At 60.6% G+C, this 27,415-nt stretch overlaps 1 protein-coding gene across 1 annotated transcript; it reads left to right on the top strand.

Moving 5' to 3' along the window:
- The first annotated feature begins 799 nt into the window (after nt 1–799).
- ESPNL (espin like) lies at nt 800–27,065 on the top strand. The gene is made up of 9 exons (XM_021678967.1): nt 800–1,093; nt 2,231–2,421; nt 4,108–4,294; nt 6,614–6,796; nt 14,958–15,089; nt 21,416–21,527; nt 22,575–22,681; nt 23,393–23,584; nt 25,458–27,065. Exons 1-9 carry the CDS (start codon nt 800–802, stop codon nt 27,063–27,065), a joined length of 3,006 nt encoding a protein of 1,001 aa, XP_021534642.1.
- The last annotated feature ends 350 nt before the right edge of the window (nt 27,066–27,415 follow it).

The raw sequence follows: 27,415 nt of genomic DNA on the forward strand, positions 1-27,415 counted from the left end.
GCAGCCCTCAAGAAACCCCCTTGACCTTCAGCCGCAGCCCCAGAGACCCTCACTCGCCTCGGAGGCCTTCCTGTCCGGGGTTAGGGCCCTGGGCCCATGGCTGGCTCTGACAAGCTGCTGCTCCCCAGAGGTTTATGGAGCCTCCAAGGCCCAAGGCCAGCGCAGGGCCAGGATCTGGCATAGATCCCCCAGGAGGCAGGCGGGCCCTTGGCTCCGTGGGTGAAGACCTAGCCGAACTCCAGCGCACGTGGCCCTGAGTTCCCCAGAGAGGGCCCTCCTGTGGATGGGTCTGCCCTCCCATGAGAGGAGTCTCTCAGGTGGGCTCCCCCTGGGCCAGCACAGCCTCTGGGCTACAGCCCAGACGAGAGGAAGCAGATGCGGGGGAGCCTACTGCCTTCCTGGAAGGACCCTGGGGGCCGTAAACACCCACCAGCTGCGGGAAGCCCTCAGGATGAGAGCCACGGTGCATCTCAGTGCTTGCTCCGCAAGAGCAAGAGGCCCGGGCCAGCCTCTGCCAGCCAGCACCCACCCCTGACTTGACTCCAGTGCAGACCCCTCCCCCGGGCCCACCGCAGCTCTGGCCACCGCAGGCGTGCTGGGGTAGGGCTGCGAGGCCCAGTCTCCCGAGGCCTGCCCACCCCGTCCCCCCGCCCCCCGCCCGCCCGCTGCGTCCCATCTGCCCTGTGCGCCGCTTATCGGGTAACCGGAGCTGGGAGCTTCGTCCGCGCCTGAAACAGGAAGCCCGGCCCTGTGCGTGAGCCGCCGAGAGCCGAGAGCCCCCGAGTGGCTGGGCTGGAGGATGGAGGAGCAGCGGGCGCTCACGGCCGCCAAGGACGGGGACCTGGCCACCTTGAAGCAGCTGCTGGAGGCCGGCGCCCTGGGCCCAGGCATCGTCGACGCCCTGGGGGCTGGCCTGGTGCACCACGCCACCCGGGCCGGCCACCTGGCCTGTGTCAAGTTCCTGGTGCAGCAGGCCGAGCTGCCCGGCAACCAGCGGGCCCACAACGGGGCCACCCCTGCGCACGATGCCGCTGCCATGGGCAGCCTGGCCGAGCTGTGCTGGCTGGTGCGCGACGGGGGCTGTGGGCTGCAGGTGAGAGGGGGAGCCGTTGAGGTGGGGCCCGCGTCCCCGTGGACTGGGGGAGCAGGAGCTGGGAGCCGGACGCCCTGGGCACCACAGCTCTGGCTTCTGTCTCGGACTCGCCGTGCAAGCCCCATGGCAGAGGCAGGCCCGCCTCACCCCAAACCAGCACCGGGCCCTCATAAGCTCGGGCCGCCTCCCACTGCGGGCGCCCCGGGGCAGGCCCAGAGCAACCAGGCCCTCTCCCCGTGCCCTCCCCGCATCGGAGCGCCTGGCCTCGTCGGGTAGGGGGGCCGCCGCGTTCCCATCAGGCCGGATCCAGGGGGCCTGCTTCCCAAAGGTCTGTAAAGGAGCACAGTGGGCACGCGGGCTCAGGAGCTGTGCGCCCGGCTTGAACGACTGGAGGCCTCGGCGGGTGACAGCAGCCCTGCTGTTGGGGGGGAACTGGGAAGAAGGAGGGTCTCCAGGGCTCAGTGGCCTTTGCAGCCGGGCCTGCCCTCCCCCTTTTCCTGCCTGCCTGGTGTCCCTTTGTCCAGGTGGAGGACCTGGGACAGTGGGCAAGCTCCGACAGGGCATAGAAGGGCAACCTCCGAGAAGTGGCACCGGGTCCTGGACAGGGAAGACACCGGCCCCTTCAGCTCTTCCCGCAACCCGAGCGGCAGTGGGGGAGGGGGAGCGGTGCCCATTTCCGTGCCTGGGAGCATGCCCGGGCCTGCCAGCTGCTTGCCGTGGGAGTGCTTCGGGCCGCGAGGATCGTGGTTGGCGGGTGGGTGCTCAGCTGGGTAGGGGACAGAGGCCCAGAGGCAGGGCCCCGGGACCGGTAACAGGCCACAGAGCCTGACGTGGGCAAGGATGGGCCCGTGGAAGCCCTTCCCGCTGTGAGCCGAGTGCAGGGAAGGGCCATGACTGCCGTGGACAGAGGGGCCCGGGTGCAGTGGGATCACGGGTTTGGACCTGGAAGACCTGCACTTGTGTCCCTGCCCTGCCTCCTCCCCCGAGCGGGCCACCTGGCTCAGCTGGCAGAGAGGGAAGAGCAGACCCCCTTAGGGCAGGCCGGCAGGGCGGGCTGGGCGGCGGGCTCCTGGGCCCTGGGACTGCCCAGCTGGGGCCGGGCCTGTCACAGGCTCCCTGCCCTTCTGTGCCCCGTAGGACCAAGACAACTCGGGCGTCTCTCCGCTGCACCTGGCCGCCCGCTTCGGGCACCCTCTGCTGGTGCAGTGGCTGCTTCGGGAGGGCCACGCGGCCTCCCTGGAGACCCTGGAGGGGGCCCTGCCCCTGCATCACGCCGCCGTCAGCGGCGACCTGACCTGCCTGAAGCTCCTGGCTGCGGCCCACGGCAGGTGAGGAGCCAGAGTGCCCCCTGTCGGCCGTCTGCGAGAGCCGGCCGCCAGGGAGGTGGCGCCGAGGGGGCAGAGGGGGACAGGCTGGTGGCCGGGGACGTGGGCCCTGCAGGGCAGGCACTGGAGGGGAACAGGGAGCGCACAGTGTGGGGCCAGAGCGGTGGCGGAGAGCCGACGAGACTCGGAGCGGGGCAAGGACTTTGATCCTGCCGGCCGAGGGCAGTGCCAGGCCGGACACAGGCCCGTCCTAGCGGCGCGGGGGGCGGTGGGAGGGGCCGGGAAGCTCCCGCGACTGCTCTCGGTCAGCCTGGGGGCATGTCAGGACCCACGCTCCCCCCGCTGGGAAGGTGGGCACCCTCCAGTCTCCTGCAAAGGGCAGAGGCCTACAGTGCACTCGGGGGGTCCTGAGGCCCCAGTCAGGGCACCCCGGATTGCCCTGCCACACTATCCCCTCCCCTGCACTGGGCACCCCTCCGGGGCGGCCAGTCTCGTGCCGGCGGCCCTGTGCCCGCTGCCCAGAGTTGGTGCTGGGCAAACTGGGAGTGGCAAGGATGGGATGGGCCCAGCCTAGGCAGGGCCAGCCAGGCTCCCCTTCCTCCTCCTGGGAGCCTGTCCAGTCCTTGGCCCACACCGAGACTGCCGTGGGCACATGCCAGGCTGTCGGGGCGTCATGGCCTCCCCGCCACCATTCCCAGGGCTGCGGCCTGGCCGGGTGTGGGACTTGGTGTCCACCCCACGCCTTCCCCCCACTTCAACCCACCCGCCTCCAGCCGTGCCTCTTCTCCTTCTGGGGTTGGGCTGCAGGCCTGGCTCTTCCTGCTGCCCCACGCCAGCTTCTCCACAGGTCCGAGAGCTCAGCTCTCCCTTGGTCTTCTCATCCCACCCCCTGGCGAAGGTCCTGGGACTTGCTTCTACGGACCCTGCGGGCACCCTGGGCCTGGCCAGCCACAGAGGGTCCGTTAGACTCCGTTTTTAAAGTAGTTTTTACCATGTAAAACCTGGAGACTTCACATTAAAGCACACAAGTGCGCCTGCGGTGTCTCAGGTGTCCCTAGCACCCCCATTCCCACCTGGCACCGACCACGGGGTGAAGCCTGCGTCACCGGGGGCTGGGCTCGGCCCTGGGTAGGGGACTGTGCCTCCCTGCAGCATTCCACTGGGGACCAAGGACTCACCTGGCCCCACGGCAGCTCAGGCAGAGCGGGCTCGGGGGACTCCCATGACCCTCCTCCAGTCTGTCCGTGCTGGAGCCTGGAATTCGGATGCCAGGCCTGGGCACTGCTCACCATGCCCTTTCTTGCAGAGCAGGCCCTGGGCTCTGGAGGCTCAATGACCTGCCCGCTGCCGGCTCCCCTAGGCCGTTCACTTACCAGCAAGCCCCAGCACCGTGAACAGCTGAACGGCTTGATGGGGGGCGTGCAGAGCTGGATTCCAGGATCCCAGGGGTCGGGGCAAGGGGGTTATGGGGTGTGGGGGGCGCTGCCGGTGCCCTTGAGCAGTGCACAACCTGTACAACCCTATAGGTGACCAGCTAGGGGGTCCCTCAGCCATTAAGGGGGGGCTGGGCACAAACAGACCAGCCAAGGGCTGGGCCTCCCATCCCCTTGATCTGGGCCTTTAGTTGGGGCAGCCCCTGCCTCCTGCAACCCCCACCAAACACCCTCTGAACCTCACCTTCCCCCACAGCGGTGTGAACCGGCGGACGCGCAGTGGGGCCTCCCCGCTCTACCTGGCCTGCCAGGAGGGCCACCTGCACCTGGCCCAGTTTCTGGTGAAGGACTGCGGTGCCGACGTGCACCTGCGTGCTCTCGATGGCATGAGTGTGCTGCACGCGGCTGCTGCCCACGGCCACTACTCGCTGGCCGTCTGGCTGGTAAGTGGGCGCCGGGGGTGTTGGGGCATGGGAGGGGCAGAAAGGCCAGCACCTGCTCCTTCCTCGGCCCCAGAGCCCCCTCCGAGCAAGCAGGGCCTGGCTGGGGTGGGGGCTCTGCTTCTCTGGGTCTCAGCCTGCCCACAGGAAAACCGGGGACCCCACAGGGTTGTGGGGGATCAGATGTGCCCGGCCATCACTTTGAGCACCGGTGTGTGCAGGCCCAGACTGGGCCCGGGAGTGCAGCCTTGACAGGCAGTGGCCCCTGAAGGGCAGGGGGGGCTCTTGTGACCCCTCCCCCAGGAGTCCTGGGGGTTTTCCTGGCGCCCTCAGGGCGGGTGGCCCCCAGCGGGCACTGGTTGTTCCTGGCCCTGCATTCGGCCACTTGTTCCTGCTCTCTGTCTTAGAGCCCCCAGTCTCTTCCGTTCTGGACCCAGGGAAGGGGTATTTGGGCCTCTTTCTGGAAGGAAGCCCTGAGACCCCAGAACACACAGTGGCCTGTGTTGGGGGGGATGCATTTTCCCAGGATGGGCTGGGGACTTCCTGCTTTGACCACAGGAAACCAGACCAGGCAAGGTCTCTGGGACCCTTGAGGGTTCATTACAGAGGCCCGGGGAGGGTGTGTGTGTGTGTGTGTGTGTATCTCAGAGTAGGGGGTCTGCCTGAGGAGGGGCACGGGGTGGCTGGGCAAAAGGTCATGCCCAGAACAAGGAGGAGGGCCCAGCTTTTAATCCGAGTTGCAGAGAGCCTGGCTTGTGGGGCAGAGTGAGCCGGGATAGGCAGAGGCCCTGAGGGGACCAGGGCTCTTTCCTGAGGGACTCTGAGCCAGGAGCGGCAGGGTCTGACGGGCATCTCTGAAGGCCACACTGGCCACTGGTGGAGACGAGACAACCCTTCCTTGCTCCGAACCTCCCACGCTTCCCGCGGGGCCTCCGCCCTGCTCTTCCTCCAGCGGGCTGGCCTCCCTCCCTGAGGGGCCTTCTCCCCGGCAGGGTCCCCACTGTGCGTGGCGCCTCCCCACTGCCTTCCCTGCCCATCCATTTAGGATGGTGCCACCCCACCTGGCCCTCAGTCCTGCTGTTCTGCCGTCTTTCCTCCACGGCACCAACACCTGATAAACTATACATTTGCCTCCGGGAGGCAAGGACCGCATCCCTGAGCCTGGCACCGAGCTCGGGCTCTGGAGATGTTGATCCAGCGAAGGAACAAATGATGAAACCCAGCCACCCGCTTGGTCTCTGAGCCATCAGCCTTTGCCTCCAGCCTCCCTTAGCCGCTCTCCCTCCCAGGCTGGCCCTTCGCCCCTGAGGCACCGGGGGCTCACACACTTTGTGCGGGCTGGGTCTGCAGGGAGGTGGCAACTTCCCACGGGCTGCCTCCCCCCGCCGCCCCCCCCCCCCCAAGGCGGCTCCACTCCCAAGAGGAAGCTCTGCAGCCCCACCCTGGCCTTCCCGCGGAGTCCTCCTCACGTTCCCTCTCCTGTCGTTCGGACCCCCTCCGGTTCAGACCGTGGTCCCCCCAGAAATGTGCCTGTCTCCGCACCTGGATTCCTGGCCCCTGGGGTGAGCCCGTGTCCCGGGCGTAGGACTGTGCACAAGCGGAGGCTCAGCACGCGGCCCCGGGAGTGGGCTGGGGGAGAAGCAACAGCTCAGAGCGCTGGGGGGTGCTCTCGAGGGGGCAGGGAGGGTGGCAGGAGAGAGGAGTGTCCACCGAGCCCCAGGGAGCAGCCAGGGCCACAGGCTCTCAGGGCCAGAAAGGCCTTTCCGGCGTGACTCCCCCTGCCGCCCCCCTGCCACCTCCGACCTGGCCCCCCCCTCCGAGGCTGGCCGCCCTCTCCCTCTGGGGAGCTGGCTGACGGGAGGGTCTCTGTTCCCGGCTCACTGTTCCTTTCCCAGCAGACACATGTGACTGTGGGATCAGCCAGCACGCTTTTGGCTGCAGGTGACAACTGGACTGAACCTCCTTCTCAGTGTTCCTGGCACATAGAAGCAGCAGGAACCTGCTGACTTTGGATCAGACAGCCAGCCCCATTCGGCTGAATCTTTGCTGCTCTCCCGGCCTTTCCTTTATGGTGAAAGTTGGCCACATTCAAGGCAGGAGGAGGGGGAAACAGGGGTGACACCACAGCCACCAGCCCCTTCCATCAGGAAGGCAGAATTTTTCTAGAAGTGGCCCCTGGAGTTTCATTGACTTCCTGGTCCCCAGCTGTCTCCAGGGCTTCTGGAGGGTCACCTCCCACTTCCGTGACGAGCTCCCTCCCCCATACCCCCTCCCTAGGAGGGGTCACCTCCTCAGCTGGCCCTCCTCCCCCACCTTCCCCAGGTCACCTTCACTGACATTGGCCTGACGGCACGGGATAACGAGGGGGCCACAGCCCTCCACTTTGCAGCTCGAGGCGGCCACACACCCATTCTAGACCGGCTCCTGCTGATGGGTGCCCCCGTCGTGACAGACTCCTGGGGTGGGACCCCCCTCCATGATGCAGCAGAGAACGGGCAAATGGAGGTAAGGCCAGCGAGGTGGGAAGCTGCACAGTAGAGCCCGGGGGCCCCCAGAAGCTGGCAGGCCTGAGAGCTCCCCATTCCCAGGCACTTCCTACAAAAATAAGTCAACCCGCTCAGCAGCCCCATACGAGAGGAGTCACGGTTCCCCTTTTATAGGTGGGTAAAGTGAGGCTGAGATGGGCAGTCACTGCCCAGGATCCAGACTCTGATCTACCTGGGAGCAAAATCCATGCTCTCCCCTCCGTGCGTACCCCTTCCTCTGCACAGAGACTCCCGGGGTGTGTCGCCCGTCCCAGGAGAGCCCTTGGCTGCGGCACTCTGCTGTGAGCACAGGGAGCTGGGCTGGGCCGGGGGCGTGAGGTTAGCCCTTTTGCTATCATCCAATAAATCTTGGGGACGCGCATGGCCCAGTCCCTCGGAAACAACACCGAGGAACCTGGAGTCAGCAGGGGTGACATTTACATATTTAAGGTCCAACACTGAGAATAGACCCAGCCATCGGCACCGGCCCCCTGCCCCCTGCCCCGGGCACCACCTGCACACTGACCTCACGGAAAGGCAAGGCCAGTCTGGGAGCAAAACACAGGTTTCCTCCTCCGCCTGCCCCACCCAGCCCCACGTAGCACTGTCTCCAAAGGGGCTCAGCCTGCTGCAGCCAGGAGCGGTGTGCCAGGCAGGGCTAGTCCAGAGGGAGGGTTTTATTGAGATGCAGCTGGGGGGTCTCTGCTTCTGGACAGCTGCTCCCAGCTGGAGCCCAAAGTGTGCCTGGGGCCCAGGCGGCCCAATGTCATTCGTGTCAAGTAAAATAAACTGCAGCAACCGAGCATCACGGGAAGGCACCCATTCCTTTGAAGAAAGCAAGGGAGACTCGATCCCAGCTTACAGCAGCGCTGCGAAAATTGTCATTCTTGGACTCTCCACTCCTCCCCACCCTTCACCCCAGCTACCCTTACCCTCTCCTCCTTCAGACACCACTCAGCCCTGCAGGCTCACTACCCTAGCTGTCTCCCCTGTCTCCACCCCTTCCTAGACAGGGAGGGGGCAGCAGGTGGGAAGGCAGGGTGAGCCTTTGGGGGGGCGGGGAGAAGGGGGCAGAACGGTCCTCAGCAGGCCTGGGAGAAGAGGGTGAGTCTGCACATAGCCCTGCAATCTTTGTTTTTGTCCCACTACGTGACAACAGAGGAATCGGAGGTGGTGAGGGGACCCCAAGTCCAGAGGGACCGGAGGAGCCCTGAGCCCAGCCAGTGCGGGGCTGCTCAGGAACGAGCAGTGGCTTTCTTCAAATGAAATACTCAGTAGGAGCCAAGAACAGATGAGCCAAGGGTCCGTGGCTCCTCACCCTCTCTGCATATGAAAATAAAAGAACTCAGGCCACCACGCCAAGAACAGACTTCCTTTCAATCTTTTTATTATGGAAATCCTAAACGCACAGGAGAGTGTGAGATCAGCAATGCCTGGCTGGCGCACTGCCCTCCACCACTCCCTCGGCAAACTAGAGACGTCGCATCGTCTTAGCCAGAAATACTTTAGCAGACATCTTCAAGAGATAAGGACTCCCTTTGTTTTTTATCACAGTTTCAAACCATTATCACACCTAAAAATAATTCACAGTAAGGTCCTACTATCATCTCCGCTCCAGCCTGCTGATAGCATCCACATCCACCTCCCTGATTGCACTGTAACTGGAGGCTAAGCAGGAGCCACACACTACTGATTTGTCTGGTGAGTCTGTTGATCCATTAGCAGTTCCAGAAGTATACTTTGTCCAGGCAGCCTAGGTTAATGCTTGATCTCCCCCCACAACTTCAAAATAAATTCTTATTTTAGAATAGTTCAGAATGATTTTAGATTTGTAGAACAATCAAGACACTAGTACAGACAGAATCCTTACAGACCCACATCCATTTCCCCTATCATTATCAACTTAATCAGCATGGTCACAATGAATGAACCAAAACTGATACAGTATTATTAACCAAAGCCCATACTTTATTCTGATTTCCTTAGTTTTGTGAAGATTTATTTATTTGAGAGAGAGAGAGAGAGGGCATGTGCTCCAGAGTGAGCGTGAGCAGGGGAGGGGCTAAGGGAGGGGGAGGGACAAGCAGACTCCATGCTGAGCTTACCGCCCAACTTGGGGCTCAGTCTCATGACCCCGAGACCATGACCTGAACCAAAATTGAGTTGGACACTTAACTGACTAAGCCACCCAGGCGCCCCCAGACTTCCTTAGTTTTTATCTCATGTCTTTTTCCTGCTCCAGAATTCCCTCCAGGATACCACACCACATTTAGTCTTCGGGTCTCCTTAGGCTCCTTAGCTGGTCAGATTCCCCTCATTTTTAAGAATAAAACTTCAGAATAAAGAGCTGGTGTCCTAGCAGCCTCCAAAGGGAGCAATGATTGTTTAGCATGTTTTTGTTTTACTATATCAGTCTTTATTCTTTGAATGGTGTGAATTATACCGATTACTTGCTTTTGCTTTTTAAATTGAAGTAAAGGATACATAACATAAAATTTACACTCCTGGGACACCTGGGTGGCTCAGTCGGTTAAGTGTCTGCCTTCAGCTCAGGTCATGATCCTGGAGTCCCGGGATCGAGCCCCATATCAGGCTCCCTGCTCAGCGGGAAGTCTGCATCTCCCTCTGACCCTCCCCCCTCGTGCTCTCTCTCTCTCTCTCTCTCTCAAATCTTCAAAAAAAAAAAAAAAAAAGCTTATCCTCCTGTTTCTAAGTGTATGGTGCGGTGATGTTAACTATATGCACATTGTTAATACAGCAGATCTCCTAGTTTTCATCTCTCAAAACTGGAACTCTGTCCCTATTAAACATCTATCTGCTCCCCCTCCAACAGCCCCTGGCAGCCACCTTTCTACTTTCTGTCCCTATGAGTTTGACAACTCTGGTGGAATCATGTAGTATTTATCCTTTTGTGACTGGCTTATTTCACTCAGCATCATGTCCTCAATGTTCATCCATGTTGAAGCAGGTGTCAGAATATCCTTCCTTTTGAAGTCTGAATCATATTCCCTTGTGTGGATGGACCACATGGCTTCTATTCATTCATCCATCAGGAGACACTTGGATTGCTTTTACCTCTTGGCTATTGTGAACAATGCTGTAGTGAATGTAGGTGTGCAAATATCTCAAGACCTTCCTTTCTACTCTGATTACTTTTAAAAACGTTAAACCAACATTGCATTCCTGGAGTAAATACAATGTGATCATGATATGTTACCTCTTATATATAGCTGAATTTAATTTGCTAACGTTTTGTTTGGGATTTTAGATGTAGTGTATAGTGCCGATGTGGTCGTTCTTAGAGTTGTCTGTACGCTGGGAATCTCCAGGACAGGTTTAAAGTATCCTAACACCTGGGCTCCACCTGCCCAGAGATCCTGGTTTGATTGGTTCTGAGTGGAGCCCCCAGGTGTCAGGACTTTTTAAAACTCCCCAGGGGATTGTGACATACAATTTCAAGAACTATCTGTGTGAATAGCATTAGCTCAGCTAATCTGGAAAGAATTCATAGAGACGATGGATCTTACAGTGGTGTGTGAACATGGGAAGGAGCGAGATTTCTGGCAAGGGAGAGATGGCTAGACATGGTCAACTGCTAGAACACAGCAGAGAGCAGGAGCCGGGGCTGGCAGTGAGGGGTCACTGGTGACAGCATGGAACTAGGTTTAATGCTGAGTCAAGAGGCTGCCATGAATCTCAAGAGGAGGGTATGCGACGCCATGGTTGTTTGGCGGAGGAAGTTGCCATAAGATGGGGTGTGGTCTGGGGCTTTGCTGATGAGGTTGAAAAGGAAACGACAGAAGGCAGGTGTAAATAAGGCTCTCTCGGGGTTCAGATGAGTGGTTTTACCTCATTGGTGATTCTCTACCTAACTTACTGTTCAAGAAGGGAACTCACTCCTGAGTATGGTAGGAGTTCCTATAGGCATCCAGAGCACGACTGCCTCAGTCAACCTTCTGGTCCTATGAAAGGTGCCGGTGAGTGCCGGTTAGTTCATCAAAGCCTCTGATGTCCATCCGTTCACTCTCCTCCCTTCAAATACTCACTCATCCAACACATAGTTATTGAGCACTTGCTTAGGACATGACCAAGGATTCGAGAACCACAGGAGTATTTGGTTCTGATCAGGGCAGTACCCTCTGCAGTGGGGGTCAGAAATTTCAGGGCTGTTTTTGGTTTTACAGTGATTGAGGTGCACTCGTGGTGGAGGGGACACCAGGGGACCTGCTATTCCCCAGGCAGTCCTGCACAATGACAGAAGGTCCCATGCCCCACCCAACTTCCCAGTGGATCAGACATGCATGTATATAGAAGGCTTTTGCAAGAATGCTCCTACTGTCCAGTTGAGGGAAGATAGTATCTTGTTTTATTTAGCGCTTTACCACGAACCACTCGCTGTCTGGGAAAATGGCATCACTGATGGCAGTGCCCAAACGTGATTCTACAGATAGGTACGTTCGAGGATAATTTTTGAAAGTGCTTGTAATCATGATGCTCATTCAACTATAAAATGAGCCTGTGTCAAAGATTTTTATTTAACTCAGTAAGGACAAGGCAAGTAATTCATATAACCAGGAGTAAACAAACAAATACTTCACAGGTAAGGAATAATGAAGTGAATTCACAAATAGACAGATGCAAAACCAGTCAGTATTGGCAGGGAAATCCTTGACTGCACTCCGGTGCACACATTTTGCATTTAGCCTTTCTCTGGACAAGAGTCATTTCTAATATGAACATATTTATTTATTTAAATTTTTATTTATTTTTAGATTTTATTTATTTGAGAGAGAGCGAGCATGCGCACATGAGAGCACAAGCATGGGGGAGGGGCAGAAGAAGAAGCAGGCTCCCCACTGAGCAGGGAGCCCGCTGTGGGGCTTGATCCCAGGACCCTGAGATCATGGCCTGAGCCTAAGGCAGACGCTTAACCGACTGAGCCGCCCAGGTGCCCTTATAACATGAACATTTTTATACAATTTGCAGAGTAGTTGGCTCTAGGGCAGTGAATGAGAGGGGAAATAACCAGAAGTCTAAGCAGAACACTCAATCTGTTTTGTCCATTTGAGTGCCTTTCTTAATTTTTCATGATACGGGCATCAGACTTTGTCTTTGGTGCAGCCATGCCCAAATACTCACATAGGAAAATGCATGTTTCTCAAATTATAAATTATTTTTCTTTTCTCCTTTATATTAGAGTATAATATTATTTTAAAATTATGTGTGCAGGCGAATTTTATTCTCAGTGGACTTAATGTTAGAATAGTGAATGGCTATTCGCTATGTGCCTGGGTGGCTCAGTCGTTAAGCATCTGCCTTCAGCTCAGGTCATGATCCCAGGGTCCTGGGATCGAGCCCCGCCTCAGGCTCCCTGCTCCGTGGGAAGCCTGCTTCTCCCTCTCCCGCTCCCCTGCTTGTGTTCCCTCTCTCACTGTGTCTCTCTCTGTCAAATAAATAAATAAAATCTTAAAAAAAAAAAAAAAAAGAATAGTGAATGGGGTGTCAGAAAATGTTTGCAGTAAAAAGAGGGCATTGGGACCAATGGCAGGGACGAGCCTGGACTAACTTACCCCTGAGGTGTCTTCCTGCCCTGCATCATCCTGTGATGGTCCTCTGTCTAGGGTGCTGATGAAGCTCATAGGCTCTTAGAGCCACTGCTCTGAATCCAGGCTGCCCCACTTCCTAGCAGTATGACCTTGGGGAGGCTTCTTGTCCTTCTCCATGCCTCATGTCCTCTTGTGTAACACAGGCACGGTAATAAACCTCACAGGGTGACATTGGAACTGAATGAGTGGTCTATGTGTCGCTCCAGACTGATGCCTGGTGCAGTGAAGTGCATGGGAAGGACTTGCTTCCCCATCTCTTAGACAAGCCTCCAGGGTGTGAGCACGATGATCCCCAGCAGCCCCTAGCTTCCTGTGATGGGTTTGAGCTTTTCAAGGCACAGCCTAGAGGCTAGTGGTAAGAAAGAAGGGAGCAGGAAAGCTTGCAGGGTGGGGATGAGGCTGGAATGGGATGGGGTCACACCATTTTTAATGTGTTTTATTTCTGCAGTTAAAAAAACCCCCCTATCTGACATTATGGTTTTCCATTCAGTCAAGAAATAAAGGCTTATTGAAACTTATCCACAAATTTACCACTTTGTCATCTTCATTCCTCCTGGCATCTCTGGCCTTCCATATGGAATCCCTTCCACTCAGTCTGATTCTGTTCAGTCTGAAGCTGATGCCTCAGATGTTCCCTTAGTGTGGGTGTGTTGCCGGCCAATTCTTTGTTTCATTTTGTTTTGTTTGCCTGGAAGCACCTTTATCTCATTATCAGTATTGAAGGAGATTTTTGCTGGGTATAGAATTGTTGCTTGGGAATTTCCACATATTTTCCTTTGGTGCTGGGAAAATGACATGTGTTCATTGCCTTGTGGTTTCTACAAAGAAGTCAGCTGAGAGGGGCCACTGTTTTGAAGATAATCCTTCTTTCTCTTGTCACTTCTAAGGGTTTTCATTTTGTCTTTGGTTTCCTGCAATTTCACTGTGGGGATGACCTGAGGTGGATTGCTTTTTATTTCTCCCACTGGGGATTGCTTGAGCATCTTGAATTTGTGCTTTGGTGCTTCCCTAAGTCCTGTAAAATTCCCAGCCATTATCCCTTCAGATGTGACTTCTGCACCCATTCTGCTTCCCCTCTCTTTCTGGGATTACTATTACAGATGGTATTGCAGACCGTTTCTGCTTTCATCTTTTTGTCTGTCTGTGCTGCATCTGGATTGCTGCTTCTGACTGATTTTCTGTTTACTCATCCTACAGCTTCAATTTTTAACTTGGTTATTATTTCTATGTTCCTGACCTACTAATAGTCATTTTTCAAATCTACCATGTCACTTTTCATAGTTTATAATTCCATGCCTAAATTTTCAAGCTTGATTTTCATTCCCTTGAAAGTAGTAAGCACAGCTGTGTTCTATCTGTTAGTTCTTGGGTCTTTGTGGGTCTGTTTCCTTGTGGGTTGGGTCTTCTGGTTCTCGTTGTGGTATCTTATTTCTTTGGGCTCCTGACTTTGTCTGACTGTATACTGTAACTTATATTTGAAAAACGATTTGTAGGAGTCAGGTGAGGCCTTGGATCATATCTTATTTGCCTCTGGTTGTCAGGCATACATAGGAATCATGAGCCCAGGACCGTCTCAGTCCACATTCCAGGCTCGAGGTTCCCTGGCCCACTGAATGAAGGGAAGCAGAGGGCTGGCTGGCTTCCGGTTTACCTTTACTCTGAGGGTAGAGCCCTCAGCCTACAGCACTAAGGGATAAATCGGAGCCCTCCCCCCTCTGGAGGACCATGAGCTTTTGCAGGTCTCTCTAGTCCTGCGGGGCTGTCGGAAGAACCGTTATTTCTCCTGCATCAGCGTGTTGTTAGGGCAAAAACACTTCTGAGTGGTAGGTTTATCCCTTCGGATTTTCTCTGTCTCCTGAGCTTGGCCTGGTTATTCCTCTTTGATGCTTAGGAAGGTGACTTTTACATTTAGTCCATATTTTCTGTTGTCCTTGGGGACCTGTGTCTCTACTCCCTGATGGGATCCATCCACCCATGCGTTTTGCTGCTGGGACAGCCACCTCACAGATCTTGGCCATCTGTAATCACCCACCCCCTGCTCACAAATCCCACAGTGATCAGGCCATGGTCCCATCTTCCCATTTCTTCCTGTGAAAATGACACACAGCTCTGAGCATTGCTGTACAAACAGACACTGGTTCTGCATTTGGAGCCCAGAGCATGGACTACAAGGGCAGGGTCAGGATCGGGCTGCCTAGCCAGGATGCTGGCTGTACATCTACTTACCAGCCGAGCCCTTGGCGAGTTCCTGACCGTGGGCACCTGGTTCCCCTCTGGGACGAGGGTGTGCTGGTGCCCGCAGAGCTCGGTGCTGCCGCTGCCTGGACGGGGCCGCTGTGGATGGGGCTCGGAGATTCGAGCCCTCTCCCTGCAGTGAACAGCGGCAGGGTCTTGGGCAGGTTCCTTCGCTGTTGGTGGCCTCAGTTTGCCACCTGTGAGATGGGGCAGCACGGTGCCTGCCCTCCATCGCACCTGGTGGATGCCATGGGCACAGGCAGGTGATGCAGTGGTCACACGTGTGTCCCCTCCCTGCAGTGCTGCCAGACACTGGTCTCCCACCACGTGGACCCCTCCCTACAAGATGAAGATGGTTACACGGCGGCAGATCTGGCAGAGTACCACGGACACCAGGACTGTGCCCAGTTCCTGCGGGAGAGCGCCCGGCCGGTAAGCTTCACAGTGCCCACCCAGCCCCAGAGGCTGGGCTGACAGGGCCCCCAACTGCCCTGACAGCCAAGTTATGGAGAAAGCTTACTGTGTACCCCATGCTGTTCCCAGGAAAAGGGTCTTGGGCCAGGACAGAGGCGGTGCCACAAGCTGGCCCAGTGCTGGGACCGGGCCATGGCAGGGGCCGTGACAAGGGTTATGACAGAGCCGTGATGGGGCTGTGGCAGGAGCTGTGATGGGCCATGGCAGGGACCATGGTAGGGGCCATGAGAGAGGCTGGGACAGGGGCTGGGACTGGGGCTGTGAGATGGGCCATGACAGGGGCTGGGACAGGGGCTGGGACAGGGGCCATGCCTGGGGCCATGATGGGGCTGTGGCAGGAGCTGTGATGGGCTATGGCAGGGACCAGGGTAGGGGCCGTGAGAGAGGCTGGGACAGGGGCTGTGACAGAGGCTTGGACAGGGGCCATGACTGGGGCCGTGACCATTGCTGGGACAGAGGCTATGACTGGGGCTCCCACAGGGGTGGTGGCAGGGGTCAAGACAGGGGGCAGGGCCATGCCTGGGCCAGGCTACAGTGGGGACCAGGGCTGGGCTTGTGGCTGGACCTTGGCTGGGGCGCCTGTGGGATGACATTGTCAGACTGAGGGTACCCCAGGGTGAGAGCAGAGCCCTGAGCCCCGTGGCAGTCCAGAAGGCAGCAGGTTCCAGTCCTGTGCTCCCATCTGGGTATGACCCTCATGGCTCCACCCCTCGCTGAGCCATTTCCCCATCCATAAGGACAAGGATCTCATCCGTCCTGCCGGCCCTAGCCCCCAGCGCATGACAGGCCACCACAAACATGTATTGAATGAAGAGGATCAGATGGGCGTGTGAGCAGGTGGATGAACACAGACAAGTGGGTGGGTGGACGGGCGTTCTCGTGGGTGAGGTCAGCAGTGTGGTCCACGTGGAGCCAGGCCCCCCAGTGCCCTCCCGCCCATCCCTGTCCCCATTCCAGGCCCAAGGCAGCTGCTATGACAAGTTAGTCCCAACCTGCCACAGCTTTTGCCAGTTTTCTTTAGTGGCCACCCTTTTGGGAAGTGTCCCTGGGATCACGTGGCCCCATTTCCAGGTGAGAGCACCGAGGTCCACAGAGGTGATGTCCGCATGCCTGGTCTCACTGTGGGGTTCCTGCGCCTCGTTTTCCCTCAGGAGCATCCAGGACCAACTGAGGCAGAGCTGCAGTCCTCCCTGGTCCTGGGCCTATGGGACGGTCCTTTCCCTGCCACCTGAAACCCATCTCCCAGCCGGCTGTGGTTTGGGCACCGAGGACTGCCCTAACTGCTTGAAGTCATTTATTTATGACACAATTTATGTACAAAACGTTCTGTTGGTTACTGTTGGGTAAAAGGTTGTCTTTTTGGCTCGGGTTTGAGGAGTTTGTGAGACTGGGCGGGTTCCCCGTGTAGCGGGCAGAGCTCCACAGTCCACAGGCTGGGAATGTCCCGGCCACCTGGGTCCCTCCTGGCCCCCGTGTGGTGCCTGGGGCCGACCTGGAAGCTGAGATCAGGAGGCGGGGCGGGCGGGGCTCTGCTGCCAGGGGCAGGTCCCGGCATGTCCTCAGCCCAGCCACTCCTGGGCCTCCTGTCCCGGCAGCACCTCCAACCTCAGCCCTCCATCCCCAGGCCCCGGCACATCTGCCAGACCCTCCTGGCCACTTGGCCCAGCTTGGGGAGCCGGGGGGTGGGGTTCTGGGTGCTCTCCCGATGGCCCCGGGGCCGTGGAGAACCGGCGCATCTCGGGCTGTCCCGCTGTCTCCCCGGAATCACCATAGGGTCTGAGACAGAATTCTGTTCTCTCAGGACTCCCCAACCAGTCGGGGCTGACCGTGCGGCCTCCGCGCCCCAGCCTGTGACCAGCAGCGCCCAGCCTGTCCACACACCCTTGGCTTTTGAGGCTTGTTGCTGTATCTGCAGGGAGCTTGGGGAGCCTGTGTGGGACTCGGGGTTAGGCCTGGAGCCTCCCTTCCTCCCTCAGTGAGCGCCCAGGGCAGCTGGGGTGCGGGTCCCTCACCACCGGCTGGCACGCACCCCCCACCAGGCCACCTGCTTCACATGCACAGACTTGGCTCCGCGGGAGGGCAGGGTGTCAGCTGTGGGCCCCCGTGCTGGGGAGGGGGTGCCGAGCGCCTCATGCAATATTGATGGAAACGCAATATCCAGAGGTCGCCATGCTGGCCTCTTCCCAAGCTGGGCTCAAGGGAGGTGGTGGAAGCCACACAGGGCGGCCCGTACCTGCCCCTGGGGAGCCGTGGGTCTCAGGGGAGGTAGCCCAGGGAGCCAGGCCAGACCGGTGGTGGTGAGACCTGCCCTGTGGGAGGTGCCCCCTCCACTGGCGTGGCTGCAGGACCTGGGTTCACCCGCTGCTGCGCTAGCCCAGCCTCAACGGCCCCACCTCAGCCTGGGCCACGTCTTCCTGCTCCCTGGCCCTTGGGCACCCCTCTGCACAATGAAGGGTTGGGCCTCTGACTGGGGGCGCTCCTGGCTGCAGGGCTGGGTTTGAGTGAGGTCCCGGCCAGGTGGTGACAGTTGGGAACAGCAGTCCTGGATGACGAGCACGACCCTCCAAAGGGGGGAAGCCCAGCCCCCAGCACCCCCACAGCACCCACCTGTCCTGCTTGCCCCTGGCCCTATACTCACACCCACCAGGGTTGGAGAGGCTCTTCCTGGCTGGGGAGCGCTGGCCAGTTGGCAGCATCTCCGAGCCTCAGTTTCTCATCTGTTCAGTATGATAGAAGAGCCTCGTGGCAGGAGATGCTCCTCAGACACCCAGCGGGTGCTAATTCCCTCCCCTAGGTCAGAAGGGCTCCAGGACCCTTTCATCTTCGCTGGGGAACTGAGGCCCACAGAGGGCAAGGGACTCCCCTGGGCAGCCTCCTCTCCAGGGAGGGGTGGGGCCCGGCTGTGCAGCCAGTAACCGAATCTCAGCCATGGTGACCGGAGTCCGGCGCCCATCTGTGGGTCATGATTTTCTCAGCCCGGGTGGCATTACAGGCCTGTAACCCGGCTCACCACAGCTGTCCTCGATGTATAATGCATGGCAGGCACAGCATTGCTCAAATCTCACCAAAAACACGGGAAAGGAGGCAGCAGGCCACGGGAAGGCCCCAGCCCAGGCCCAGACGACCGCTGACCTCAGGGCAATTGCCTGATTTCGGGGCCGTGCGTGCCCAGCCGTCAGGACCCAGGGGTCGGAGCCCCACGTCTGAGCTCCTTTAGCTCCTTGAAGACTTGTTAGTGTCAGGATGTGGGTTCTCCCACCACCTGGGAAACAGCACAGTGGACGGGGCCTGGGTAGAACTCCCAGGTGAACACCAAGCCAATGAGGTCTGAGCCCCCCAGTGCCGGCCCTGCCAGGCACCCTCCATAATTCTCACCTTCCTGACTTACAGGTGGGGAAACCGAGGCCCAGGGAGTGACTCCCTCACGCTTCTCCTTGGAGAGTGGGGAGCAGGATGTGGCCCGGGGCCAGGAGAGTGGCACCAGGTCCCCCAGGCTGCGGGTGCTGCACAAAGCATTCCCCTGCGCCCCAAACCAACTTCCTGCCCCTTTGGTCTTCCCCTGCGCTCTGCGGGGGGAGGGGAGCTTCTTGCCCCTGACCTCTGAGAGCAGATTCCTTTAGGGAGAGGGGCCAGAGGCAGGAGGGGAGGCCCCCCCCCCCCCACCTCGAGCTCAGCCATCCTCTGTCAGACTGACAGCCAGCCTCTCTAGCTGTGCCCCAGGCTCTGGGGTCTGACTCAGCCCTGCTTAAAGCTCGCAAGCCGGCCGATGTCTGCGTCATGGACACTGGAAGAAGACACTAGAGTTCTGGGTCCAAGACACACTGTAGGGAGCAAGCATCATGTTTTATGGGGTCCTCTTCCCCCCCCCCAAGTCCCTGCGTGATGCGATATGGGTCCAGATGGCTACCGTGCACGCAGGAGGTTTATGTCACAGCTGAGGACCGCTGAGCCTGGGGAACCCCCATTTTATAGTGAGGAGTAAGATCCCTCTGGGTCCCTCCCTCCAAATGCAGCCCTGAGATATGGCCATGTAAAGAGCAGTCAGGGCTTTGCGTCCTCAGCAGGAGTGCGAGAAACCCAACCAGTGTCAGGGCCTCCCCTGCCCCCAGAGGCCCACCCATCCGCCTCCTCCTTTAATGCTGATGCCCCCGGACCTAAGGATTCAAGCGGCTCCCGGAACAAGGACTGGGGTCTCAAATAAGATTCTGATCCCGGCTCTACCACATGCCAGCTTGGGGCCTTTAGGAAGCCCCCTGCCCTCTGTGAGCCTTGGTTTCCCCATCTGTGCCCTGGGGGCTCCACTGGGGGTGGAGACACTGTACTGGGGCTTTCCTCTGGCTGGCCTCTCCCTCTCCGGTGACCCAGGGATCTCAGGTCTCGCCCACATCCCCAGAGGGTCTGCTTCCCCGGCCCCTGCCCTGTGGAGGGTGAAGGTGCCATGGTAAGGGATCCCGCACCCAGCCCCAAGCCCGCCTGGCCACCTGATACCTCGGCCTTCAAATATTAATGCGACACCACCCGCTCCCAGGGGCGGCAGCTGGGACAAGCCTGACAGCCCCGGACAGCGGCAGCTCCCTGTGCTCAGCCCAGCCCCTGCCTCTGTGGGTCCCCCCGGGCCGGGGGCCGACGGACGCCCCCCCCACGGAGCCCCAGGGCTCCTGGGTTCTCCACACGGATTCCTGGAAGGACTGAGGTGTGAGGTGCGTGGTGGCCAGGCAGGTGGGGTTTCAGGCTGTGTTCCTTCTCAGCGGCCACAGTGGGCGGAGGGTCCTGGATGGGAGAGCAGTTGAGGGGCTGGAGGCAGCGGGTGCAGGTCAGGGGTTCTCCTGAGGGCGCCCCCAAGCTGGGGTGGCCCCTAAGGTCTGTGCCTCCTAGCCAGGAGGTGGGATCGGGAGGTGGGACTGAGCAAGGGGACACTCAGAGTGGCCAAAGGGTTTGCCCCAGTAGGACCGGCTACAGCGCGCGCTGGGCCAGTGCAAAATGAAAACTCGGGCTTCTTATTCAAAAATGATGAAGTGTTTCAAGACAGAGGCAGCAGAGCGTTAAACCGGGCGGCAGCATGGGCCGCACCCTCTTGACACGGTCCCAGCCCCAGGCCACACATCCATGTCCTGCCCAGGGCTCTCTCCAGCACCGACCTGGAGGCTTGTCCCACCTCCACTGCCCACGGCAAGGAGGGGTGCGGAGCTGCAGTCTGACAGCCGGGCTGGGTGCTCAGAGGGCCCGCAGCTGTGGCCCTGCCTGCTGGAGGGGCAAGCGGGGGCAGCCCTGTGGCAGGAGGGCCTCACGGGGACGCTGGTGCAGCTGCGAGCCCAGGAGTCTGCCCCCGCGAGAGATGGGCTTGGCCGGACTTCAACTTTTCAGCTTTAAACCAAAAAGTGACCAGCTTGGCTCGGGTGTCGTCCTGGAGAATTTCTCTGCTACGTAAGGAGGGACATGAGGAGACAAGTGCAGTGCTGCCGCTCACAACCCCCGGGTGTCAGCAGCCTGCTCGCTAGGTCAGCCGGGCCAGAAGTCTTGGCTTCTGGTGGTCAGTCCCCAGAGCTGAGGCTGCTCAGGGCTGAGCTGGGGAGATGCATCCAGGTCAAGGGCTCCTCCTGGCTGCGACCAGTCAGTTCCCCAGGGGCAGGAGAGGTGGCCACAGTCAGGTCTGTGCCTTGCCCCGGACATGGGGCAGGGCGTAGGGGTGAGTTTTGGGGGCCCCTGCAGTGCCAGGGGGCTGACCTTGGTGATCTCTGTTTCCCTGTGGCCTTGGGGAGGGGAGCGGCCTGGACATTGCATGATGGGTCCTGGGCACAGCGCGCCGGCTCTGGGGTGTGGCCACAGCCACACAGCCCCCACCTGTGGGTCTGAGAAGTGTTGCAAGTGCCTCAGTGCTCGCTCTGCTCTCCTCTCAGAGAGGGGAGCCGTTCTAGGCCGTTTGTCTCAGCACAGAAGTCGGGGACAGTGAGGGTGTGTGTGCGTGTGCATGCATGTATGTGTGTGTGTGTGTGTGTGTGTGCACGCATGTCTCATAAGGCCAGAGAGGTAAGCGCACGCTGGACACCTGGCCCCGACCCAGCACCCGGAGCTGCCGGGTTGAGCTGCCTCCAGAGAAAGGCTGTGGGCCAGGCCCTTAGATGAAGGGAGCGTTCACCTGGTGGTGCTGGTGATGGCAGCCTCCCCGCTCAGGGAGACTGGGTCAGGATTAGCCTGCTCCATGCCCCCCGCCGCCCCGGCAGGATTGCTGGCGGCCCACGTCAGGCCCACCCGGGCCTCCTGCTGACCGGTCTGTCCGCCCCCAGGTGCGGCTCCTGATGACGCCACCGCCACCTCCGTTTCCGCCCCCTCTGCTGTCAGCCGCGAGGCACTCCCAGGAGGATGGGACAAGGGGCTCGGGGCTCGGGAGCCCCACCCGTGAGTACACATCTCCAGGGAAGACTGGCCGGGACCGTGGGTGCCGGGAGTGGGTGCTGCTGGCCTCACCTCCAAGGTCCCTCGAGGGCGTGGGCTGGGGGAGCAGCGGACTCCAGGAGCTGGGCAATGGCACAGTGAGGCCAGAGCTGAAGGCAGCACTCCCGTCACCCAGCCCCAGCTGCTCCCAGATTTCCTTCACTGCCTTGGTTCCTTCCTTAAAGTGAGGATCAACATTTTCCTTGACGGACACTTGTAATTGCAATTAAATGGCCCCCTGCTCCGCCCTCCAGGGTCCCTCTGTGAGCTCGGAGCCCCCAGGGCCTGGCTGTCCTGCCTGTGTGATCCTCGGCAGCCTCGTTCCCTCTCTGGGCTTCGGCTTGTCCAGAGGTAAATCTCGAAGGTCAGGTTACTAGGGCCCGGGGCCCTTCTGGATCTGAGGCTGCTGTCAGAGACCCCAGCAGGCGGAGCATCCGTGGGCTAGCAGAGGCAGGTCACTGATTCTTAGGGAACTGGGACCATTTTAGCAAAATGAAATGGACAGCATGAACAATATCAGCAGGCCCCATATTCGTGAGGGTAAGCACCGCTTCATGCATGGGTCGTGGTTTTATAATCACATGCAGTGTGTTCGTGCGTGTGTGTGTGTGTGTGTGTGTGTGTGTGTGTGATGCAGGATGTGTTTCTCGGTTGGGGTGCGGCCCTGGGGAGGGTCAGTAAGAGGAGAATTCTGATCTTTTGCAGTCTGATGGGGCTGCATTAGGTCTCCAGACCACCCAACCCAACCCTCTGCCCTTCCCAGCTCGAGGGGTGAGGGGGGTAAAACGCAAGCTCTCCAACTGGCCAGGCTTGGGGAGCTCCGCAGGGGCCCACGGACGCCCTAGCAATGAATCAGTCTGCCGGGCCCTGGGGCATTTGTTGGGGGACTGGCTGGGTCTTTGGCTCCAAGTCTAGTGGTCAGAAGGCCAGTTGTGCCCCAGGTCCAGGGGTTTCTACCCCCATCCCCTGCCTTCTCAGGGAAGCCCCCTGACTCTGCTTCCCTTCCCCCAGCAGTGGTGACTCCCAGCCCAGCCCGGCCTGACCAGCCTCTTCTGAGGGAGCAGACGATCTGTGTAGCACCTCCATGGGTCACCACCAGAGCCATGGCCGTCCCCACGGTATGCCTCCCAACTCCACACCCCTGTCCCCCCGTCTCCCCAGCCAACCCTCAAAGCCCAGCTGGCCTCTTGTCACAGAGTCCTGTGTGCGCCCAGGCCAGGTCACTTCTGGGGCAGAGATGCAGTTGTCCATGGGTGGGTGGGCCTGGGGTCTACTGCCCTCCTCCTCAGGGGCTCCCACCCAGCCCAGGACCCCCTGGAGGAGGCTGGCTCCCCTTTCTCTTTTTCTTTCTGGGCATGAGGCCTTTATAAATCCAGCTCATCCTTTCCTTGAATGGGTCCTGGGAACTCTCAGCCCCTGAGATGTTCTGTACAAGTTTGGGAAATGCTGCATGGTGCTGTCCCTCTTGGAGAGTTATAGGGCACACTTAAAGGCTCTGACAAGTCCTGCAGTTCAGAATTGGCCACCGGACTTTCTCTATGTAACTGTACCCGTTTGCTCATTCACATGGCAACCTCCTCTCTGCCATGTACAGAAGAGGGGAGGAATCTCTGGTTGCCTCTCAGCCAGCCGTCCCCCCACGCACATACCTGGATCCCACAGCGGACCCCGGGGATCCCTGCCTTCAGAGGCCAACGCTTACCAGGCTGGGTCTCCCTGGCCTACCCCCTCCCCCTCCTCCCTGGGCCTTGCTCACCCCGTGTGGCCCTCCCCACCGGCCCGGGCGGGGTCCCCTCCGAGCCCTGAGTGACCAGCCTGAGTCCGCACAGGGAGAGACGGTGGCGGGAGACGCCCCGAACTGCCTGGCGGTGCAGCAGCTGGACAGGCTGCCCTCGGGAGACCTCGACGGGCTGGTGCCCACGCGGGACGAGCGCGGCCGGCCCATCCCCGAGTGGAAGCGGCAGGTGATGGTGCGGAAGCTGCAGGCGCGCCTGGGCTCAGAGCCCGCGCCCCAGGCCCAGGTGGGGCCCGGTGGGTCAGGGCGGGGCGGGAGAGGGGGCGGGACCTGGCTGAGTGGGGGCGGGGCCCGGCGGTCGGGGCGGGGCCCGGCGGGAGAGGGGGCGGGACCTGACTGGTCGGGGCGGGGCCCGGCGGGCGGGGCGGGGCGGGGCCCCACTCCGCCCCTCACCCGCCGAGCCCCGCAGAGTGGAGGCGGGGCGGGAGGCTTTGTCCTGGCAGGTAGACGTGGAAGGTGGGGGGCCTGAGCCCACACCTCGACTCTGGAAACCCAGGCACCCCATTGCGTGCCCCTCTGTGGCCCCAGCTTCCTCCTCTGACGGACGATGAAGTGGAAGCAGATCAGGGAGCTGGGAGCCTCCTCACCTGCGTCAGAGGTGCTGTAGCCACATGTTCTTTTGTCCAACGGTTTTCACCCCACCTCCGCCCTGTGCCGGGCCCTCTGCCGGGCCCTGTGCCGGACAGTGAAGGGGACCGGCCCTGCCCTCCCAGCCCTTATATTCCAGCAGGGAAGGCAGGGTGATTGGGCTGGGCAGGTGATTCCAGGTGTCACGGAGAGAAGCAGAGCCGCGCAAAGGGGAGTGGGTATTCCATATGGGTGCTCAGGGGCAGCCTCTCTGAGGAGGGGATCTTGAGCAGGAGCCAGAAAGAAATAAGAGAGGAACCCTGTGAGGATTTGGGACAAGTGACTCTAATTAGAGAGAACACATGCAAAGGTCCTGAGGCATGAATAGGCTGGTACCTCGGAGCAGAGTGAATGAGGTGTCATGGGCAGAGGTGAGGTCAGAGAGGGAACAGGACGGCTCACCATCAGGCCCCTGGGGAGCCTTTGGGAATCCGAGCAGAGAAGCTGTGATTTGACTTGGGTGGTAGCAGGCTTCATCTAGCTGCTGGGGGACATAGCGGAATAAGATTTTGTCTGAATGGTGAGTGTTATACAGCCCGTGGTCAGAGCTCCCCTGTCCCACGCGGTCATGCTAGCCACGTGTGGCCGTTTAAATTAATTAAAATGAAACAAAAGTCAAACTCCCGCTTCTCAGTTGCACGAGCCACATTCCATTTCTGTAGCCACGGGTGGCTGATGCCTACATGTCATCCTCACCTGGCGTGTTGAGGGAAGTGGTGTCCCAGCCTGGCCACAGCCTTCGTCCCTGGGCAGCTCCGCTCCGTGCCCTTGGGTCTGCTGGGCCAAGGAATCAGGACTTCTCAGAGCAGAGCCCTGCCTGGCGCCAGGCAATCTCGGGCCTCTGAGCAACCAGATGGTGGCTCAGGCCCCTCCCCTGTGAACTGGGGCCCCTCCCTCAGGGGGCTCTGAGCTGTGATCAGGCTGGCACAGAGCCTGAGCCCAGAGGGAGCCCAGCGCAGGGCCCCTCTGTGTCTGTCCCAGAGGCCGTGGGCACTGGGGGGCGGGGCTGGACCCTGGTGCCAGGGCAGCCACCAGGAGGACCCAGAGCTGGGTGGGAGAAGCCGCCCTCTTTGGAGGCTGCTACCCAACCACAGAAGGCTCTGGAGCTTGGGGGGAGGGCCTGGGAGGCTCTGAGGAGAGAGACCCTTTGGATTGGACAGCGAGGAGACGAGATTGGGAGGATGTGGGGGTGGCAGAGCAGAGGCCCCGTCTTCTGAGGGCAAAGACTGGGCCCCCACAGGGCAGAGTGGCTGCCCTGAGCCTCAGACTCAGGACCGGGGCCGGCCAGCGTCCTTGTTTCTGCTCTAAATCTGGGCAGGGCCAGCTGGTGTGTAGGGGCTGGGCTAGGGTCCCCAGGGGCACCGGGGGCCAGGCCACCCTTGGGGGCCTTGTGTCCAGCAAGAACATGCCCTGTCCCCACTGCAAGGCCACGGGGGCCTCAGCCCCGGCTGACCTGGCCTCCCTGTGCCCAGGGTGAGCGCGGGAGTGTGGGCCCCACGGAGCAGGCAGCCTGGCGATACTCACAGACCCACCGGGCCATCCTGGGCCCCTTCGGGGAGCTGCTGACGGAGGACGACCTGGTGTACCTGGAGAAGCAGATCTCCGACCTGCAGCTGAGGCGCCGCTGCCAGGAGTATGAGAGTGAGCTGGGCCGGTTGGCGGCCGAGCTGCAGGCCCTGCTGCCCACCCCCCTGGTCAGCATCACGGTCAACAGCCACTTCCTGCCCCGGGGACCCGGACCAGAGGGTGAGGAGGCCCCCGCCCCAGCAGCCGAGCCCGGGGGCCCCGCGGGGGCCTCGGAGGCTGCTCCGGGTGAGCAGCCCCTGCCCTTCTGGTGCAGCCACATCGCCCGGCTGGTGCGCAGCATGTCCCTGCTGCTGAAGGGCATGAACGGGCTGGTGCCGGGCGAGGAGAAGGCCGCGGGCCGGCCCCCACAGGAGGCCCGCGGAGAGGCCCCTGCCAGCCCCCCCAGGAGCGAGGCACAGCGCGAGATCCAGGAGTGCGGGGTGTCCGTGCGGACGCTGCGCGGCAACTTCGAGTCAGCCCCTGGCCCGCCCTGCACCCCAAACCCAGGCCCCTGTGAGGCAGGGGCCCGGCCTGGGCAGTGCCGGAGAGGCGGCTGGCCCTCAGCCCCGCAGCCCCGCGGCAGCCCAGTTGGGGGGGCACCCGGGGCAGGCGACGCAGAGGAGGCCAGCGACTCAGGCATCAGCTGCGAGGAGGGCCCCTCGGAGGCGGGAGCCGTGCCCAGCACCGACCGGGCCAACCTGCGCAAGGAGCGCATCGTCATGCTTTTCCTCAGCCACTGGAAGAAGTCGGCCTACACACCAGCCCTCAAGACGGTGGCCTGCAGGACCCTGGAGGCCCGCCGGGCCGGGCCGTGGGCGCAGGAGGCAGCCGGGGGCCCTCGGCTGCTCTCCCCGCCGCCCAGCGGGGGCCCCCGGCTGGGCCAGCTGTGGCAGCAGCGGAGCACCATCGCCCACCTGCTGGGCACCTGGAAGGCCATCCTGGCGCACGTGCCGGCCCGGCAGCTGCGGCGGCTGAGCCGGCGGCCCCGCGGGCCCCTGTCGCCCGAGCAATTCCTGCCCCACGTGGACGGGGCGCCCGTGCCCTATGGCAGCCTGACGCTGGACCTCTTCATGCTGGGCTACTTCCAGCTCCTGGAGTGTGACCTGCCGGCCGAGGAACGCAAGATGCGCCACCTGCTCTGCTTCGAGGTCTTCGAGCACCTGGGCGCCCACGGCTGGGAGACCACGCGGGCCTTCCACAAGGCTGTGACCGACGAGGTGGCCGCCGGCCGCCGGGCCTGGACCGACGGCTTCGAGGACATCAAAGCCCGCTTCTTTGGCTCCAGCCGAAGTCCCGCCTGGGACCCGGAGCCCGGCCGCAAGTCAGGCCTGACGCCCCTCGGGCCCCTGCCTCATGCCGCCGCCCCCAGCGGCAGCCCCGAGCCTGCAGCCCAGAGGCTGGGGTCTGGCCACCAGCGCGGCAGCTTCAACAGTGAGGACATCTGCGGCTACATTGACCGGAGCTTCGCCTTCTGGAAGGAGAAAGAAGCCGAGATGTTCAGCTTTGGAGAGTGAGACAGGCGGGCGGCCTGCCTTTGGGAATGCGGTGTGGGGGGTGGTTTCGGTCTTCTCCGCTCTTTTCCCCTTTGTCACTCACCTGGCGGCCAGGTGAGCCTCAAGACCAGGCTGGCAGACGCTAATGCCCGCCTCCAGTCCCACCGCGACCGGCTCCTCCCGCCGTGCAGCTCAGTTTCGGAATCCTCACCGGGAACCCCGTCGGCCTGGAGTTGGAGGACTTGACCTCCCAGCCCCGGGCCCTCTGCCCCTGGGTTCTGTGGGCACCTCGGGTGCTAGCCCATTTCCTGTGGGCCCTCCTCCCAGTGCCCCTGATGTCCGACCCCCCCCGTCCCTCCAGCGCTGGTGGC

Source organism: Neomonachus schauinslandi, chromosome 3 (assembly GCF_002201575.2).
Source record: "Neomonachus schauinslandi chromosome 3, ASM220157v2, whole genome shotgun sequence".
NCBI classification, from domain to species: domain Eukaryota; kingdom Metazoa; phylum Chordata; class Mammalia; order Carnivora; family Phocidae; genus Neomonachus; species Neomonachus schauinslandi.

What these genes read in the sequence shown, in the direction of transcription:
- ESPNL (XM_021678967.1), top strand. Translation starts at nt 800, where the DNA reads ATGGAGGAGCAGCGGGCGCTCACGGCCGCCAAGGACGGGGACCTGGCC. An exon ending in CTGGCTGCGGCCCACGGCAG is followed by an intron (nt 2,422 to 4,107) that starts GTGAGGAGCCAG and finishes CTTCCCCCACAG; the next exon opens with CGGTGTGAACCGGCGGACGC. An exon ending in GAGCCATGGCCGTCCCCACG is followed by an intron (nt 22,682 to 23,392) that starts GTATGCCTCCCA and finishes GAGTCCGCACAG; the next exon opens with GGAGAGACGGTGGCGGGAGA.